This window comes from Mustela erminea, chromosome 3 (assembly GCF_009829155.1).
Source record: "Mustela erminea isolate mMusErm1 chromosome 3, mMusErm1.Pri, whole genome shotgun sequence".
Lineage (NCBI taxonomy): Eukaryota > Metazoa > Chordata > Mammalia > Carnivora > Mustelidae > Mustela > Mustela erminea.
Genome location: NC_045616.1, coordinates 130,294,820 through 130,311,086, shown reverse-complemented (window position 1 = coordinate 130,311,086; position 16,267 = coordinate 130,294,820). Strand labels below are relative to the sequence as shown.

General features: G+C 39.9%; 2 protein-coding genes across 10 annotated transcripts in view; both read right to left on the bottom strand.

Annotated features, from left to right (window-relative positions):
- Positions 1-2,960, bottom strand: part of C3H5orf34 (chromosome 3 C5orf34 homolog) — a 33,439-nt gene extending 30,479 nt beyond the window's left edge. For 3 of the 5 annotated variants that reach the window (XM_032337457.1, XM_032337459.1, XM_032337461.1), the window contains exon 1: positions 1,826-2,958. The gene's annotated coding sequence lies outside the window, so the exon portion shown is untranslated. Of the gene's footprint in view, positions 1-1,825 lie in introns of all 5 variants that reach the window. The other 2 variants (XM_032337460.1, XM_032337458.1) reach the window with 2 other exon arrangements.
- Positions 2,961-6,818: 3,858 nt separating this feature from the next.
- Positions 6,819-16,267, bottom strand: part of PAIP1 (poly(A) binding protein interacting protein 1) — a 32,118-nt gene continuing 22,669 nt past the window's right edge. For all 5 annotated transcript variants that reach the window (XM_032337456.1, XM_032337455.1, XM_032337451.1 and 2 more), the window contains 3 exons: positions 15,520-15,574; positions 11,041-11,134; positions 6,819-7,984 (listed from right to left, as the gene is read on the bottom strand). In XM_032337456.1, coding sequence (XP_032193347.1) covers positions 7,891-7,984; positions 11,041-11,134; positions 15,520-15,574 — 243 coding nt within the window. In that variant the 3' untranslated portion in view covers positions 6,819-7,890. The remainder of the gene's footprint in view (positions 7,985-11,040; positions 11,135-15,519; positions 15,575-16,267) is intronic.

Genomic DNA, 16,267 nt, shown 5'->3' with positions numbered 1-16,267 from the left:
ATGACGAAAATGGAACATCATCACTCCCACCAAAGCAGACTTCTATAGCGTTTCCTAATTTCACTTTCACTATTAACTCCCTCAAGTCCAGTCTACATACAGTAGCCAGAGGGTCTAGCACATCCTGGCTCACAATCTACCATTTTGCACTTAGATAAAATTCCGAACTGTGATCTATAACAGCCACACAATCTGGCTTCATCTTCCTCTCCAAATGTCATCTTCAACTGTCTTCTCCTTGTTCAGGACTTTAGCTACACTGAACTTTTTAATGTTTTCAAAACAAGCTGTTTCCTATCTCAGAACCTTTGCACTGTTCTTACTGCCTAGTTTGCCCTTTCCCTGGCTTATCACATGGCTGGATCTTTGTCTTTTAAGCTTAAATACCACTTCCTCAAAGGCCTGACTTGTTCATCTCAATTAAAGTTGTTTCCAACCATCTCCCAATCACTTTTTTTCTTTTAAAGATTTTATTTGTCAGAGAGAAAGAGAAGGAGAGACTGCACAAGCAGTGGGAACAGCAGGCAGAGGGAAAAACAGGTTGCCCGCGGAGCAGGGAGTGGGATGCAGGACTCAAAAACCCTGGGATCATGACCTGAGACAAAGGCAGAAGCTTAATAGACTGAGCCACCCAGGCATCCCTCCCAGTCCCGTTTTAATTCATTTCATCTGTTTTATTCATACCATCTATCACTATCAAAACTGATTCTATTAATTTCTCCGCTTTTTGTCTTTTTCCACTAGGATACAAACTCAAATCAGACCAGAGACCTCATCTATCTTATTCACAGTAGTATCACTGGCATTTAAAACAACAGTTAGCTGAGGCGCCTGGGTTGCTCAGTGGGTTGGGCCGCTGCCTTCAGCTCAGGTCATGATCCCAGCATCCTGGGATCGAGCCCCACATCAGGCTCTCTGCTCAGCAGGGAGCCTGCTTCCCTCTCTCTCACTCTCTGCCTACTTGTGATCTCTCTCTGTCAAATAAATAAAGTAAAAAAGAAAAAACAGTTAGCAAATAATAAGGGTGCAATAAATATTTATTTAATGATGAAAGATTAAGTAAGTGAATTTCAAAATTCCTGCTCCTCCTGAATTTGCAATTTGAGTTAATGGCATCTCAATGTTAGCAATATTTAACTTTTCACTGTTTTTCTCCACACCCCTATAACATATCTTGCTGATTTGGCAGGTTTCTTTTATGAAACTGGCTCCTTTTCCATTTCAGTCCGTCAACCCTCCCCTCCATTTCTGCAGCTATCTTGCACCTTCTTCAGTTTTTTCCCTCTCCATTTCCAGTACTGCTGTTACAGATAACTTTCCACAATGCAGACCATACCAAGTTCACATCACTTGTTCAGGTGCTTGTTCTTTTCACAAACAATAAATATTCATAGCAATAAATGTATTTATACATAGTAATAAAAGCATACACACACATATACATATACACTCAGATATCCACTTGCTATTTCAGGAAAAAAAAAAACAAAACAGGTTGGATAACTTGTGTTTTCTGATTGCCAACTGGGAAAAGGTCTCTACGTTTGGCCAAGTTTTTAATTAAAAAAAAAAAAAAAAAGGTTACTGAGATATAATTGTTATTCTGAATAACAAGCAGACACAAGAAACAGCGGAAAATCTAAAGTTCCCGGCATATTATAAGAAAACATAATCCAGCTCCAACTCACAGCCTCATCTCTACCATCTTATTCCTGTTTGTTTTTCACCACCCGGTACATTACGTCTAAGTGTTTAACGATTAAAAAAAAAAAAAAGCCACAAGTCTGCACTTGCTATCAACGGCAAGTTAGTGAAAAGGCCTCACCAAAACAACCAACGTCTTGGACTCACACGGCAGTTCTGAGATGAAAAGTCGTGGAAAGGAGGCCAAAGGCCCCTTTACTTTGCCAAAATGCTTGGAGCCTGCCCACGACTGTTTCTCCAGGGTTGCTTCTTGAATTTGACAAATTACCAACAAGTGATGTTTCTCGATGAGAGAAAACAATCACGGCCGCAAGGGAATAAGGTCACAGAGAGAGTGTTTTGGCCGAGACGTCCGTCCTGTTTGGGTAGCGGGGGAGAAGCGGCAGCGCCAACTATGAACCCGTAAAAAATAAAAAACAAAAAAACAAAACACAGGAAAGCAACAGCAGTTCAAATCTTCCCGCAACCCGGGGAAGCGTCCTTCCTCTCCGGAAAAAGACAGGAAGTCCCGCCCCGTCCGCGCCCTCCGCTCCGGCGGCCAGTCCCCGGCGTGCTCCTAGCGAAGGGCGGGACCGGAAGTAGGGGAGGCGGGCTTTCCCAGTCCTGAACGTGGTTGCTTCCCGCTTGATTTTTACTGTCCGTATCGAGTTGGGACCGGTCCCACCAGGTTGTGATCTCCTGTAGCGCCGTTTGGCCAAATGCTAACTACATGAGTGGATTTTAGTGGAGTAATGCTTATAAAATAACCTAAACAAGCTGTTAAAAAAACAGCCAAACAGAAACTTGGCCAAAGATAGAGTCCTCTTCCTAATTTGGTACGAAGTGTGTATCTGCACTTCTTTTCTAAAATAGCAAGCAGCGTGTCTGCTAAATTTATTATCATCCGATGTTTATGGGGAACCTACTATGTGCTGGGCACCGTGGGTATAAAGCAGGAAATGCGATCTAGGGTCGAGGGGTGGGGGTTGGAGATTCTATGGAATGAAAGGAGTAGACACTAATTTGATCACAGTAGTGGCTAACTGCTCCTAAACTAAAATACAGAGGTCTGTGAGACTGTAGTGCACAGACCTGAGGCTGAGGAAGTATTTACACTGAAACCCAAAGGGCAAGTAGGTGTTAGCCAAGTACAATGTGGGGAAAGTGTTTCAAGCAGTGGTAGCAGTCTGTGTTAAGACCCTGAGGCCCAAAGGAAAGATCTTGCCCCCTCAACAGGCTAGTTTGATTTAAGAATGGTTAAAGAGGGCGCCTGGGTGGCTCAGTGGGTTAAGCCTCTGCCTTCAGCTCAGGTCATGATCCCGGGGTCCTGGGATCGAGCCCCGCATCGGGCTCTCTGCTCATCAGAGAGCCTGCTTCCCCCTCTCTCTCTGCCTCCCTCTCTGACTACTTGTGATTTCTCTGTGTGTCAAATAAATAAATAAAATCTTTAAAAACTAAAAAAATTAAAAGAATGGTTAAAGAGGGGGTTTAGGAAAGAGAAGCCTGAATGGGGACTCAGAGATAGGCAAGGGCCAGATTATGGACTTCTGAATTATGGGTTTTGTCTTAAAAAGTGATGGCAGTCTATTACAGGGTTTTTCGAAATTTTTTACTTAGTTATCATACAGTGCAATATTGGTTCTCGAGTGGAATTAAGTGATTCACCACTTATATACAACACCCAACACTCACCACAGTTGCCCTCTTTAGTACCCATCACCCATCCAGCCCATCCCCCACCCACCTCCCTCCATCAACCCTCAATTTGTTCTCTATCCTTAAAACTATCTTGGGGCTTGTTTCCCTCTCTCCTTTTTTTTCTATTCCCACTTCCCATATGTTCATCTGCTTTCTATCTTAAATTCACGAGTAAGAGCATGTGGTAATTTCTTTCCCTGACTGCATTATTTCACTTAGCATAATATACTCTAGCTCCATCCACACTGTTGCAAATGGCAAGATTTTTTTTTTTTTTTTTGATGGCTGAGTAGCATTGCATTGTGTATACATTCTACATTTCATCAGTCAATGGACATTTGGGCTCTCTCCGTAATTTGGGCTTTTTAAGCAAAGGCAGCAGTACCAAGGAATAAGAAGAAATCTAACTCCTTAAATTCATCTGTTTTTGAAAGTCTGATAAGCAAATTGGCCTCAATCTTATGTAAAAGTTAATAAAGCCACCCGTAGATGCCCTGTTTTCATTGATCAGTAACATCAATTTGTATTACATGCATTGACTTAGGTCCTGTCCTGTTCCCCTTTTTCTTCTCTAATGACTAAGACTCTTCTATTTGTTAACTGTCTACTACTAAGGGGTTTTGTGACGCTTCTGTACTTTAGAAGATCCCTGGAATGTCTGAGTGAAGAACGGATTGTATGATGCAAAGAGATGTGGGGAGCCCAGTAGTCTTTTGAAAACACAATGGGAGAGATGGCATTTCAGACTCAAGATTAGACAGTGAGGATGGAGAGCACAGCTCCAAGAAATATTTAGATCAAATTCAACAGTCTTGGAGATAACTGAACAGTGTTAAAAACAGTTCCATGAGTCCTGGTTGGAGCGAGTGGACAGAGGGCAGTGCCATCAATAAGACAGACACAAGAAAATTTAGAGAATAGCAGGACTTTAGTTTATTTGAAGATTTTATTTATTTGGTGGGGAGAGACACCAAGAGAGAGGGAACACAAGCAGAGTGAAGGGAAGAGGGAGTAGCAGGCTTCCTGCCAAGCAGGGAGCCTGATGCAGGGATCAATCCCAGGACCCTGGGATCATGACCTGAGCCAAAAGCAGGCACTCAGCTGACTGAGCCACTCAGACGCCCCAGCAGGGCTTCAATTTTAGAAGTCTTCTTAGTTCAGATATATTAACAAAGGTCTAGAAACAGATTAGAAACAAATCTGGAAGTCAACACTGATAGCTGCTAACTGAAGCTTTAGGAGAGGATTAAATAGTCCAAGGATATAGTGACGTAAGAAAATGTTGACTGAGCTTTGAGGAACACCAGTACTTACACATTAGTTAAGAGAATCCCACAAAAACTGAGGAACAGCCCGAAAAAAGGCTATTCTATTCCAGACGCCTAGAGGTTTTCAATTTTGGTGCCCCTTGATAGTGTCAAGATACTGCCCAAAGAACAAGCTAGAGTCAGGTATCATTTAGTGGCATAAATGTCCTTGGCAGCTCTACCACGGGCTGTTGTATATAGGGGCAGCAGAAGCTATAGGTCTGAAGAGCAAAATAGGAAGGAAATGGAAAACGAATATGGGACACTTAAACAATCTGGCTAGGAAGCAGAACTGCAGAGAAATGTGAGGGCCAGATTTCCCCTGATGAGAGGAATGACATGTTCAACAGCTCATGCAAAGGGCCAATAGAGGGATTTGAAAAAGTACAGACCAAGTAACAGCAGAGTTCGAGAGCGTGAGAGGGCATGGGATTCGAGAACAAGTGGAGTAGCTGGCCCTGAACAGGAGGGATACTTCCTGTACAAGAGGAGGGATAGAATGAATGCAGAAGCATTTGTGTACATTTGCCCTATTTCTTCTGTGAATCATGAGGAACAGAGTGGAGGGTTTGAAATAAGCAAGGTAATAAACACAGTAGCATTATTGGCAGTGCTGGCAGCTTAGGTGGCAATTGTGAATTTACACTAGTACAAACCTACCAGAAACATGATCTCTAGCTGCCTGGTTGAAGCAACCGTTGGGTCCATGCACGGTTGGACTAGGTCAGCCTGGACACATGAGCTTCCAGTTTCTTAGACCCTCTCCCAAATTCTCTAACCAAAGCCCAAGTCCTATTACAAGCCCAGCGTTCCCCATGTGCCTATTCTGCTTTAGTGCAAAAGTACTAAAGCCCACCCTGCTCAGGTATATGTATGTTCCTGGTAGTCTTTGGCTGGAAGGGCACAGACAACATATAGACAAAAGGTTGGGTTAATGACACAAGTGCCTGATTTTGTACAAACAAATATTTGTACTTTACCAGAACACAAGCCTATGACCTGCACTAACACCTGTGTGCCCTTGCTCACTGGAGACTGTACTAGTAATCTTTACAAGAGATTGAGGACACATGTTTCTGTCGAAGATATGGCCAACAAACGCAACACAGGCCTAGCTCTTCCTTTCAGGATATACCGTTACAGTTTTAAAACATATCCACATTTCTTGGTGGCCTCTTATCTGATATGGCTTCAGTGACTCAGAACTAAGACTATAATGGAAGTTAATGCTGTAAGCAGCTTCCAAATGCAGCTTCTTCCTGAGTCTTCTACAACGCCCCCTCTCAAAATCCAGCTGCCATGTTTGTGAAAAGTCCAGGTCACATGGGCAGGCCACGCGTCGGTGGGTCTGGCCAAGTGACAGCTTCCAGTCCTCTCTGCCCAGCCAGCTGTGCGAGTGAAGAAGCCCCCAGATGATTACAGCTCCCGGCCATTTGACCACCTCCAGTTTCCCCAGCTGAGGCATCAAACATTGCACAATAGAAAAAGCCGTGCCCTGTCCAAATCCCTGAACCACAGAACCCAGGAGCATAACTAAACGCTTATTGTTTGAAAACACTAAATCTGGGCGGTTATTTAAACAGCACTAGTAACCGGAACACATGATGATCCTGCTGGTAGCTGCTGAGTACAGCAGTGACTGGTGACAAGGAGCTAGCAGACTAAGCTGGATGGTTATTCACAAGCAACTGTGAGAAGTTTAAAGCACAGTCAGTCATCATGTCCTTGGCCCCTGGTCTATTGTACTGCCCCTTCCCTACACCTCTTCCCTCTCGCCCCCAAGATTTACAATGATCACAGTCTTTGGAGAACTTCAGATTAAGGTAATTATCCACCATATTACAGGAACCATTTTGAAAAAAAAAATCCTATTACAAGTTCCAAAACTTCCAATCATATATATCATTCCCTTTTAAAATAAGGAATCTGAAGGTTGTTTTATATTTGTTAATTTTTCCAAGTAGACTCATAACTGAATTCTTACTCAACACACACTGAATAGGACATCATCTATCCTAGCAGAGTTTGATTTCAAAACACTTAATTTTTCTCACATGAAAGTTCAACAGAAATTCTTTAAAATACCAGGATACCACTCCAAAAACTTAGAGGAAAACAAAACTATTTAAATTTTATTTTCAAAGTCTAATTTTAATCCAGACCGAACAAACAAGAAGAAAAGTGAGAAAACTAACTGTATTAGCAGACACAGATGTACCAAATGTAAAACAGTGGGTTATTAACAGAACTATTTACATGCATATTTACAAGCAATCCTTTTGTACATAAGTTTTACTTTTAGTTAGTTGGAAAAAGGCTTTGACATTAGGTACAAATAATTTTTAAATAGGGCGAAGGTGGTACTACATTATAGTAAAAGTATTAGAAAAGTGATCCTCAGGGTGTATCAATTATAAAGCAGGTGAAAACTTGAGTGACAAAGATCTAGTAAAATTCTCTAGTAAAAAAGTCAACGCAACTCATGCTACAAAATAAAAATGAAAGCCGTAAATAAAGCAGAATAATGTTCCACGCTTTAGGGTAATCAAGTTGAGGGGTGGGGGCAGGGAGGGAGAGAACAACTCCAATAAATCCGAAGTGAAGAATCCTGGTTGTTTAGTTGGGAGTTTTAAGTCTTTTTTTTTTTTTTTTAATGATATTTTAAAAGCCCTTGGTATCGAATAACATCTGGATATGTGAATCAGTTGTTAATGGTACACTCTAAGACTTCAGTGCTAAAGATTTCATGACGGTGATTCATATTTGAAACCCAATTCATTGGGACAACGTAAAACTAAATGAAAGCTATATACTCATCTAAAAAAGGATGCTACATTTTGCAATAATATGTATTTCCAGGCTAAGACTTTTTCCCCTCAAGAAAAGTAGAATTTAAAGGGTAAGCTTCTAACCAACTACCAAAATTTACTTTCAACATTTCATTTATTTCAAAATCGATTTTATTGCAGCCAAAACAGTGGAATTAACTGTACATAATAAACTATTATATATATATACACATTTTAAGTTATAGGGAATAAAGTTTATTTTGGCAGATAGTGTTAAACAAAATTAAAGTTGCATACATTAGTAACATAACTCAACATCCTTAATTTGGTATAAGTGTGACACATTTTCCTGTGTTCTGCTAAATCACCATAACCTAAACTGCTTTATAAAACTGATGTGTTGAAATTTATCTTTACTGTTTTCGCTTACGCTCTGATTCCAAACAAAACTTTTCATAAGCTTCTTCTATCTCTGGGTCCATCTCATCATCAATATCATCCAAGTATCTATGAAAGAAGTAAAGATGACTCATAAGTTTCATGTTTTTCAATTCAGAAATATCAAAGATGCTAAGCCACACACAAAAGTATGGTGACATAACTTTCTTAGACTGTTATAGAATGCAAGCACTTTTCAGAATTATATACATGTCAGTCCTCCAACCAAACGCTTAATCTGAGGAGTTACATTTTACACTGGATTCTCAGGGTCTTGTGTTTGAAATTAAGCTTCTGTTATCCTTTTAGACATACGTTAAAAAAAAATATTTAGGTTTACCTCTACACCCCATGTGGGGCTCAAACCCACAGCCCCAAGATTTAAGAGTCCCACGCTCTTCTGACTGAGCAGTCAGGCATCCAACATACGGGTTAAATTCTTTTTTTCCCCCCCCCATATGTTAAATTCTTAACCTAATCTAAAAGTGAATTCAAAGTCTCAATATATAAATTTGGGGACTCAAGACTGATAGTATGTTAGTAATTTCACCTTAATCACACTAGAATTAGAACATAATTTTGGATATGCCATTCGCCTCCAATAATGCAAAGTTTTGTTTTTTTTAAGACTTTATTTGACAGAGAAAACATAAGCAGGGAGAGCAACAGGCAGAGAAAGAGGGAGAAGCAGGCTCCCTGCTGAGCAAGGACCCCCCCCCTCCCCAATGCAGGGCTCTATCTCAGGGCACCGGGATCATGACCTCAGCCGAAGGCAGAGGCTTAACGGACTGAGCCACCCAGGCTCCCCTATTTTCTATCTACTTAATATCAAAAAATGATAGGCGTGCCTGGGTGGCTCAGTCGGTTAATTTTCTGCCTTCGGCTCAGGTAATGATTGGGCCCCATGTCAGGCTGTCTGCTCAGTGGAGAATCTGTTTCTCCCGTCCCTCTGCCTGTCACTCCCCCTGCTTGTGCTGTCAAATCAGGAAGGAAGGAATGAAGGAAAGAAGGAAGGAAGATGTATTCCTGAAATGACAATTTAGTCATATTCCATCTATTTGGAATCACTTTCTTAACAAGAAGCTAACTTCAAAATCATCTCAGAATTTTCCCAAATATTAGGAAGTCTAAAATGATGAAAAGCAAAGCTTTCCACAGTTAAATATGGGTACAAATTTTAAAGAACCCATTAAGGATTAAACATACGTATTCTTACTGAATACCCATAGCCATCTTAAAAGACAGGTATTACTATCATCCCCATTCTTTTTTAAGTAATCTCTACACCCAACATGGGGCTTGAACTCACAACCCTGAGATCAAGAGTCACATGCTCTACTGACTGCACTAGCCAGGTGCCCCTATCATCCCCATTTTAGAGATAAAAGAAAAAAGACTCTGGAAGGAGGTTAACTAAATACGGTTTTTTAAGAATGGGTTAAATATGTGGCACAGCCAAAATCTGATTCCAAATCCTACCCCCACCTTTTATTTTTTAAAAGATTTTGTTTATTTGACAGAGAAAGACACAGTGAGAGAGGAAACACAAGCAGGGGGAGAGGGAGAGGGAGAAGCAGGCTTTCCGTGGAGCAGGGAGCCCAGCGGGAGGCTCAATCCCAGGACCCTGGCATCGTAACCCGAGCTAAGGGCAGGTGCCTAATGACTGTGCCACCCAGAGGCCCGTCGTTTCCCTTTTTTACACTTTTCCTCTCCAATAACAAGATGTCTATAGGGTCTCCCCCACCCCACAATAATCCCTTCCATCTACATGTATGACAAAACTATCTTGACAATCCTATTAACTGCCGATGGATCTTTTTCTGGTTGTTCCTCCATTTCCAGTACACGTGTTAAAACAAGTGTTTTTAACAGCCACAAGTGTATCAGGGGCAACAGCATGTAATGTTGACCAAGCAGTACCAAGCAGAACTTCAGAGGACAACCTGAAATTCAATGCCAAGAACAGCTTGAACTTCCAGTGGTATACCGGATAGGGCTGAACCTTTTTCTTAATTGGATTTGAGTCCTTACATCCCCATATATTTTTTAAATTAAACTAACATATAAAAACATGATAACATTACGGGATGCCTGGGTGGCTCAGTCGGTTAAGCCTCTGCCTTTGGCTCAGGTCACGATCCCAGGGTCCTGAGATTGAGTCCCGCATCTGTCTCCTTGCTCAGCAGGGAGCCTGCTTCTCTCTGCCTCTGCCTGCCACACTGCCTGCTTGTGCATGCACTCTCTCTCGCTCTGACAATAAATAAATAAAATCTTTAAATTATAATTTAAAAAAATATGTGGTAACATTAGATCTCAAACAGACCTATAAACGTACCTAGATGGGAGAGAGACTAAAAGTGGTTCAACCTACAACATACATGACAGATGAGATGTAAGAAAAATTAAGTCAGATTTAATTTATTCCCTCCTCCACTTAGAAGAAAGAGAACCTAAGTAACTGGTCCAAATTCACATAAAGTGCTAAGAGAGCTGGGGGGCTAAACCTCGTAAGTTCTTGGTTCTTCTATAACTTGGTGTAATGCAATCTGATGGTAAGGGAGTAGTGGAAGTTTCCTTTATTACAAAGAATAGCAGGTAGAGATTGAAAGATGTGAATGGGCCTGTAGCTCACACCTTTCCATCAATCCAAACACTGCTATGTGGTGACCCATGTTCTCTTTAATCTTAATTCATCCTTAAACAGCCAAGAGCTGAGTCTTTTACTGTCTGCCAGGATGTGGTTCTAAGTATATATGTATTTTCACTTAGTTCTGAAAAGGACTCAAAGAGGGGTCAACTATTTCTACAGATGGAAGAACAGGCATAGTTTGCCTAAGATCTGACAATACTAGAGCTAAACAGAATCTTTTTTACAAAACTATGCTTGAGTATACCACTATTTTAGTTTTCCCCCTCCAGATATGTATACATTTTCAGAATCATAGTCTGTGTTTTCTAATACAATTTCCTGAAAATTTTTGGCAAGCAAGTACACATACATACTACTGTAACAGCATCAAATCAAAATGCACATTCTTTGTCTGCCTTTTTCTAATCTAAACTCCATCAACACACTATGGTCATAGAATGACCACAAAGAAAGTTAATAGCTAAAAAGAACTTACGGATCACCAGCCCCTGATAAATCTGTCCCATTTTCTTCATAATCTGGAAAAAAGTCTTCTCTTTCAAGTAACTCTTGGTATTTCTCTTGATAATCTACAAAAAAAATTTTTTTAAATTGAATGCTGACAAAAGTCATAAAATAGCCAGTTATCCTAAAAATGCCTTTTAATATTTTAATTGGCTTGCTTTTGCCACCTGTGTGCTCTTAAATCTTTGTACTATTCTCCTAATTAAATGTTGCAATTCAAGGCCACTGTAGATATACCAGAGCACATGTCACAGCCAACGTGTATGCCGCTGATACTCTCTGCTGCTTTTTTTCCATAAAACTAAATTTATATTTATACATATGTGTGTGTGTGTGTGTGTGTGTGTGTGTGTGTATGTATATATATATATACACACACATACACCTATCTACCTATTTATGTATCTATCTTGTTGGGAAAGAACATGTTTTTCCATATTCCTATTCTTCCTTCCACAAGGCAGGATTTTAATCAAATAGACTGGCCTCTGGTTCCCCTTACTCTTTCCCACGGAAGTAAAGTGAGCTAGGTAGCTACCAGCTAAGAGCCACTAGCCCCTGTTTCTCAATCAGATTAGCTAACCTAGCAAAGGTTCTGAGCACAGAGGTTCTCTTCCCTCAGAGACAGCTGGAAGGTAGCTACCTGATAAATGTTTCAGCTATATAAACTTTCCCTTGGTTGGATTCTTCCAAGGCAATACGGGTAATTTTATAGCTCACCATCTGCCAACTGTCTTAGGCAGAGTTACTGAGTATCTTTTAAGATTAGCATGTCCGTATGGAGTACTTATCTCTGAATAATAAAACCAATCAGTATGTATTAAAACTAGTTACCTTAAAATTGGGTTTCCTGTGAACAGCTACCTCAAATTTCAACAATTACACTAGACCATATTCCCCCAAGATTACCAGTCTCTATAAAGCTAATTCCAGCTTAAAGGATTGGTGATATTCTGACATCCAATTTTGGCAATCTGGAGACAATTTTAACTGTAGAACCTTCCTGCAACAAATACTTGAGGTAACAGATTAAGACAAACATTCTTTAAAATGCACAGATGAGTTCAGAAAAAAGAAAACCCAAGTCCCTTGATGACCAACAAAAAGGGAACTGAAAATCATACATAACTACTCCAGCCAGGAGGCTGTCAGACCACATGCTCTCAGTAATAAAGAGGCTTGGATTGAAAAACCCACAGAAGGTCAGAAAGCAAGGTCTTGGGTCCATGTGAAACAGAGAAGGAATTCACGTCCATGCGCCCACCTCTCTCTACATGAATCGCGGCCCTTCAAAGGGTAGGTATCTCAAGCAAGAGGTGGACCAGGAAGAAAACAAAATGGAAAACACTCTGGTGGCAAAGAGAGATAGCAAAGAAGCTTGCTTGTCTTTTCTTGGGTTTGAAGTAGGAACAATAGTACTCTGAAGAAACAGGTTCCTCAGAGAATTTGTAATAATGGGCCTACACCTTAAATTTCTACTACCCACGTATGACAAATAAAACCTTGTTCCAAGTCAGTTTTACCCCAGTGGCTCCTTGGCAGGGATAGATGTTACCATAACCCAAGCCATAAGGAGTTTTTGTGAAGGAAAAAAAAAAAAAAAGAAAAGCAGTTAAAACATGAGATTAATCACAAAGGGCCACAATATACATAACTTAACTTCAAATGGCTTAGAAAAGTGTAGACACAAAAAGCGATAAAGCAAAGAGAATAAAAGTTAACAAAAGGTATATCTGAGTAATGGGTGGACAGGTATTCTTTGTATAAATTTTTACTTTTGTAACTTTTCTGTAAGTTTGAGATCCCTTCCAAAAAAACTTTAAGACCGTTAAATATCAGATTGCAATGAAAAAAGATCAAAATAAATTTTATGTGATAATAAAAATAGCAGGGTTAGAATTAAAAAACAGAACAAAAACATGAGACAAAAATAAGCATGTTTAGAAACTTCTATAAACAAGAGTTACAAAAAAGCCTACAAAAAACACAAATAGGTTAAACAAATGAGACACAGACAAAGAACAAAGAACCAAAATGATTCAAGGTAACTTTGAAGAATAAGAAAATTTGTCTCACCAGACACAGCAAGATATAAAGGAAAGTAGTAATTAAGACTGTAGTATTGGTATTAAGACAGACAAAAGGTCCACATGCACAGACACAGGAGTAAGATCAAAGTTTAGAGAGGAGGGACACAGTACACATCAGAGGGACATTACACGAGAAGAGAGGGTGGATAACTCAATACCAATTGCTGCAATAAGAGAACATGGAATATTTAATTCCCACTATATCACATAAAAATAGCCAGATGGATTAAAGACCTAAATACAAAAAGCATCAAAGACTTCCAGAAGAAAATAGAATTATGGGGCGCCTGGGTGGCTCAAGTGGGTTAAACCCTTTGCCTTTGGCTCAGGTCATGATCCCAGGGTCCTGGGATTGAGTCCCTGAGTTGTGCTCTCTGCTCAGCAGGGAGCCTGCTTCCTCCTCCTCTCTCTCTGCCTGCTTCTCTGCCTCCTTGTGATCTCTGTCAAATAAATAAACAATCTTTTAAAAAAAAAAAAAAAAGGATAAGAAGAAAATGGAATTTGATGGTAATACGGAAACATTCTCAGCCAAAGAGAGCAGGAACAAGACAAATATATTTACACGAAACTCGATGCTTCTACAAGACTAGACAAACATAATGGAAAGACAGCATATACTGGGAGAAGCCCAGAGTCATTTCTGGTCTATGTAAGGAATCACAAACCAGTTAAGAGACGAAATGTGATCCAAGAGAAGTATGGGCAAAGACTACAACTAAGCCAATTCTTAAAAGAAAGAAAACAACTGTCGAGAGAAACATGAAAAGAAATTCATTATCAGTAAGAAAGGAAATGAAAATCTACAATTTCGTACAATCTGACAACAATTAGGTCTGGTAATAACCGTTGCCAAGGATGAGAAATAGGAACCCTCCCATTCTGCTGGGGACAGATCATGTGGTATAGTCAGACTGGAAAGCATGTTAGCAACATTTAGTGAAGCGGAAGATGCACATAACTTACAATGTAGCAACTGTACTTCTTCACCCTGAAGAACCTCCCGCAGGAGCTCAAGGACTACTTAAAGAGGTCTGTACAGTACTGTCTCTAGTAACGAGTGTGAACCATCCAACTACCCTTAAATAGGGACCTATAACCGGTGCTTTCATCTGAGTGCAGTATTATTTGGCATTTAAAATGAACCAAAGCTGTATATACTTCAATGTGAATAAACAGCAAAAACACTGAATAAGAAATAAGTTGCAAAAAATGTGCACAGTAAGATACCATTTAGGTTCCTACTGTGTGATATTACACTGCTTATAGACTCATAGGAAGTAAAAAGACATCACAATGACCCCAACTTCAGGATGGTAATTACGTCTGGGAGGGAAGCAATGGAAGGACTGGCGGTGGGGGGTCAGGGCTGGGTCATAAGACAAAGTGGTTTACCAGTTATCCGTAAGGTTTTATTTCTTTAAAAACACCCAAAGTGTGCATTAATCTGGCAAAATGACACTGGTTTATCCTTTACAGTGAATCAAAGTCAGTTTTTTGTAGTTTATATAACAATTATATACATAAATATATATATATTTTAAGATATTTTTTAAAAATCTCCCCACAGGGAGCCCAACAGGGCTTGATCCCACAACCACGAGATCATGACCCAAACAAAAACCAAGTGTCATATGCCCAAAAGACTAAGCCACCCAAATGTCCCATGTGATTTTTATATTTTTGAGTGTTTCAGAATTTAAAGTTGAAAGTTAAGCAGTACTTCTTTCCACCTTCTTTTAGGAACCGGATAGTCAGTGCCTTCTATCCAGAAGAAGCTAATGGGAAAATTCCAAATGGTTCTAATTTTCATCAAATGGGAAAATTTTCCCTTGCTCATACTGTAGTCCCATTTATCACAATTAAAGCAATCTTTATATAAAAGGCCCTTTTCTGGAAGGGGAAGTGTGCGGAGATTTAGATTTTAATTAACTTTGACCTACTGACTATTAATGAAACCCATAATTTTAGTATCTGCAAGTATTAACCCACAGTAATGACTGTTGTACTCTATGTAGTGAGCTAGAACCATCTTCCCCTTCTATCTTAACTACCTGAAAGCTAATTTCATAAAAATGAAATTATTAGAGAAAATATAAAACAAAAATGGTTGTGTTTGAGGGATTCTTCCAGCCCACTGACCCACTGTGTGTTTTAAGACACTGAACAGTCAGACTTTCCATTTGAATGGTTCAAAGTGCTTGTCCCTGTAAAGAATATTTTATAGGAGAAAAACATTTACCCTCATCTTAGAAGAATGTGCCCACTACAAAAAGCTACAACTCCACACTGGTGAGGGTATGGTTTTCTGGAATTCACGAGATTACCAAGAAATCGGGGGCAAAGCCTGTGAAACGGCCTACCTGGATCAGCCGCGGTGAAAGGAACACCATCAGAGGTATAAAATGTTGGTTCATTCTAGGATGGATCAAAGTGATACAAATACGTAAGCATTTCAAAACTGATTTTTTAAAGCATATTAATTAATAAGGCCTGGCTAAGGTCACTCATCTGCACTCAATAACACAGGCACGCACGAGAAACTAGCTTCCTGATAGCCATTTTCATCTCATTGGGAAAGTCTATGATTTTCAGATTTCTATTCTATTTTCTCAAGTTCCTATGGCTATAACCCTGCTGTCTAGTTGGTCCCACTCATGATGAACTGTTTTGCTGTGTGCTGTGATTTAGCATTGTGTCAGCTTATTTTTACTTGTGATTCTCCCCTCCCCACCATTTTTAAAGGAATTTCCAAGGCTGGGGTCTTAGGAGCATTTCTCCATTGTTGTGTTAGGTTTGGTCATGTCAGGAGCTTCAGGACATTACTGGTATGGGGATCACTTTTATTTTCTTAATTTACTATAAAGTGCAAAGTCAAAGTGTGACATGCAGCTCTTTGGTTATAAATTCCCTGGAAAAACTTCTTTCCACAATCCCACACAACTCTGTTCAAGTCACCGATTTCCCTTTCCAGTCGATGGATCTTTCTCTAATCCACCCTTTCCTTAGAGATTCCATGTTTCTTCCTCTATTTACCTGGCCTCCTGGCTGCCATGTGACCCGAAGCTAATGAAAAGAATTACTGGCATTAAATTCTGAGATTTTTTTTTT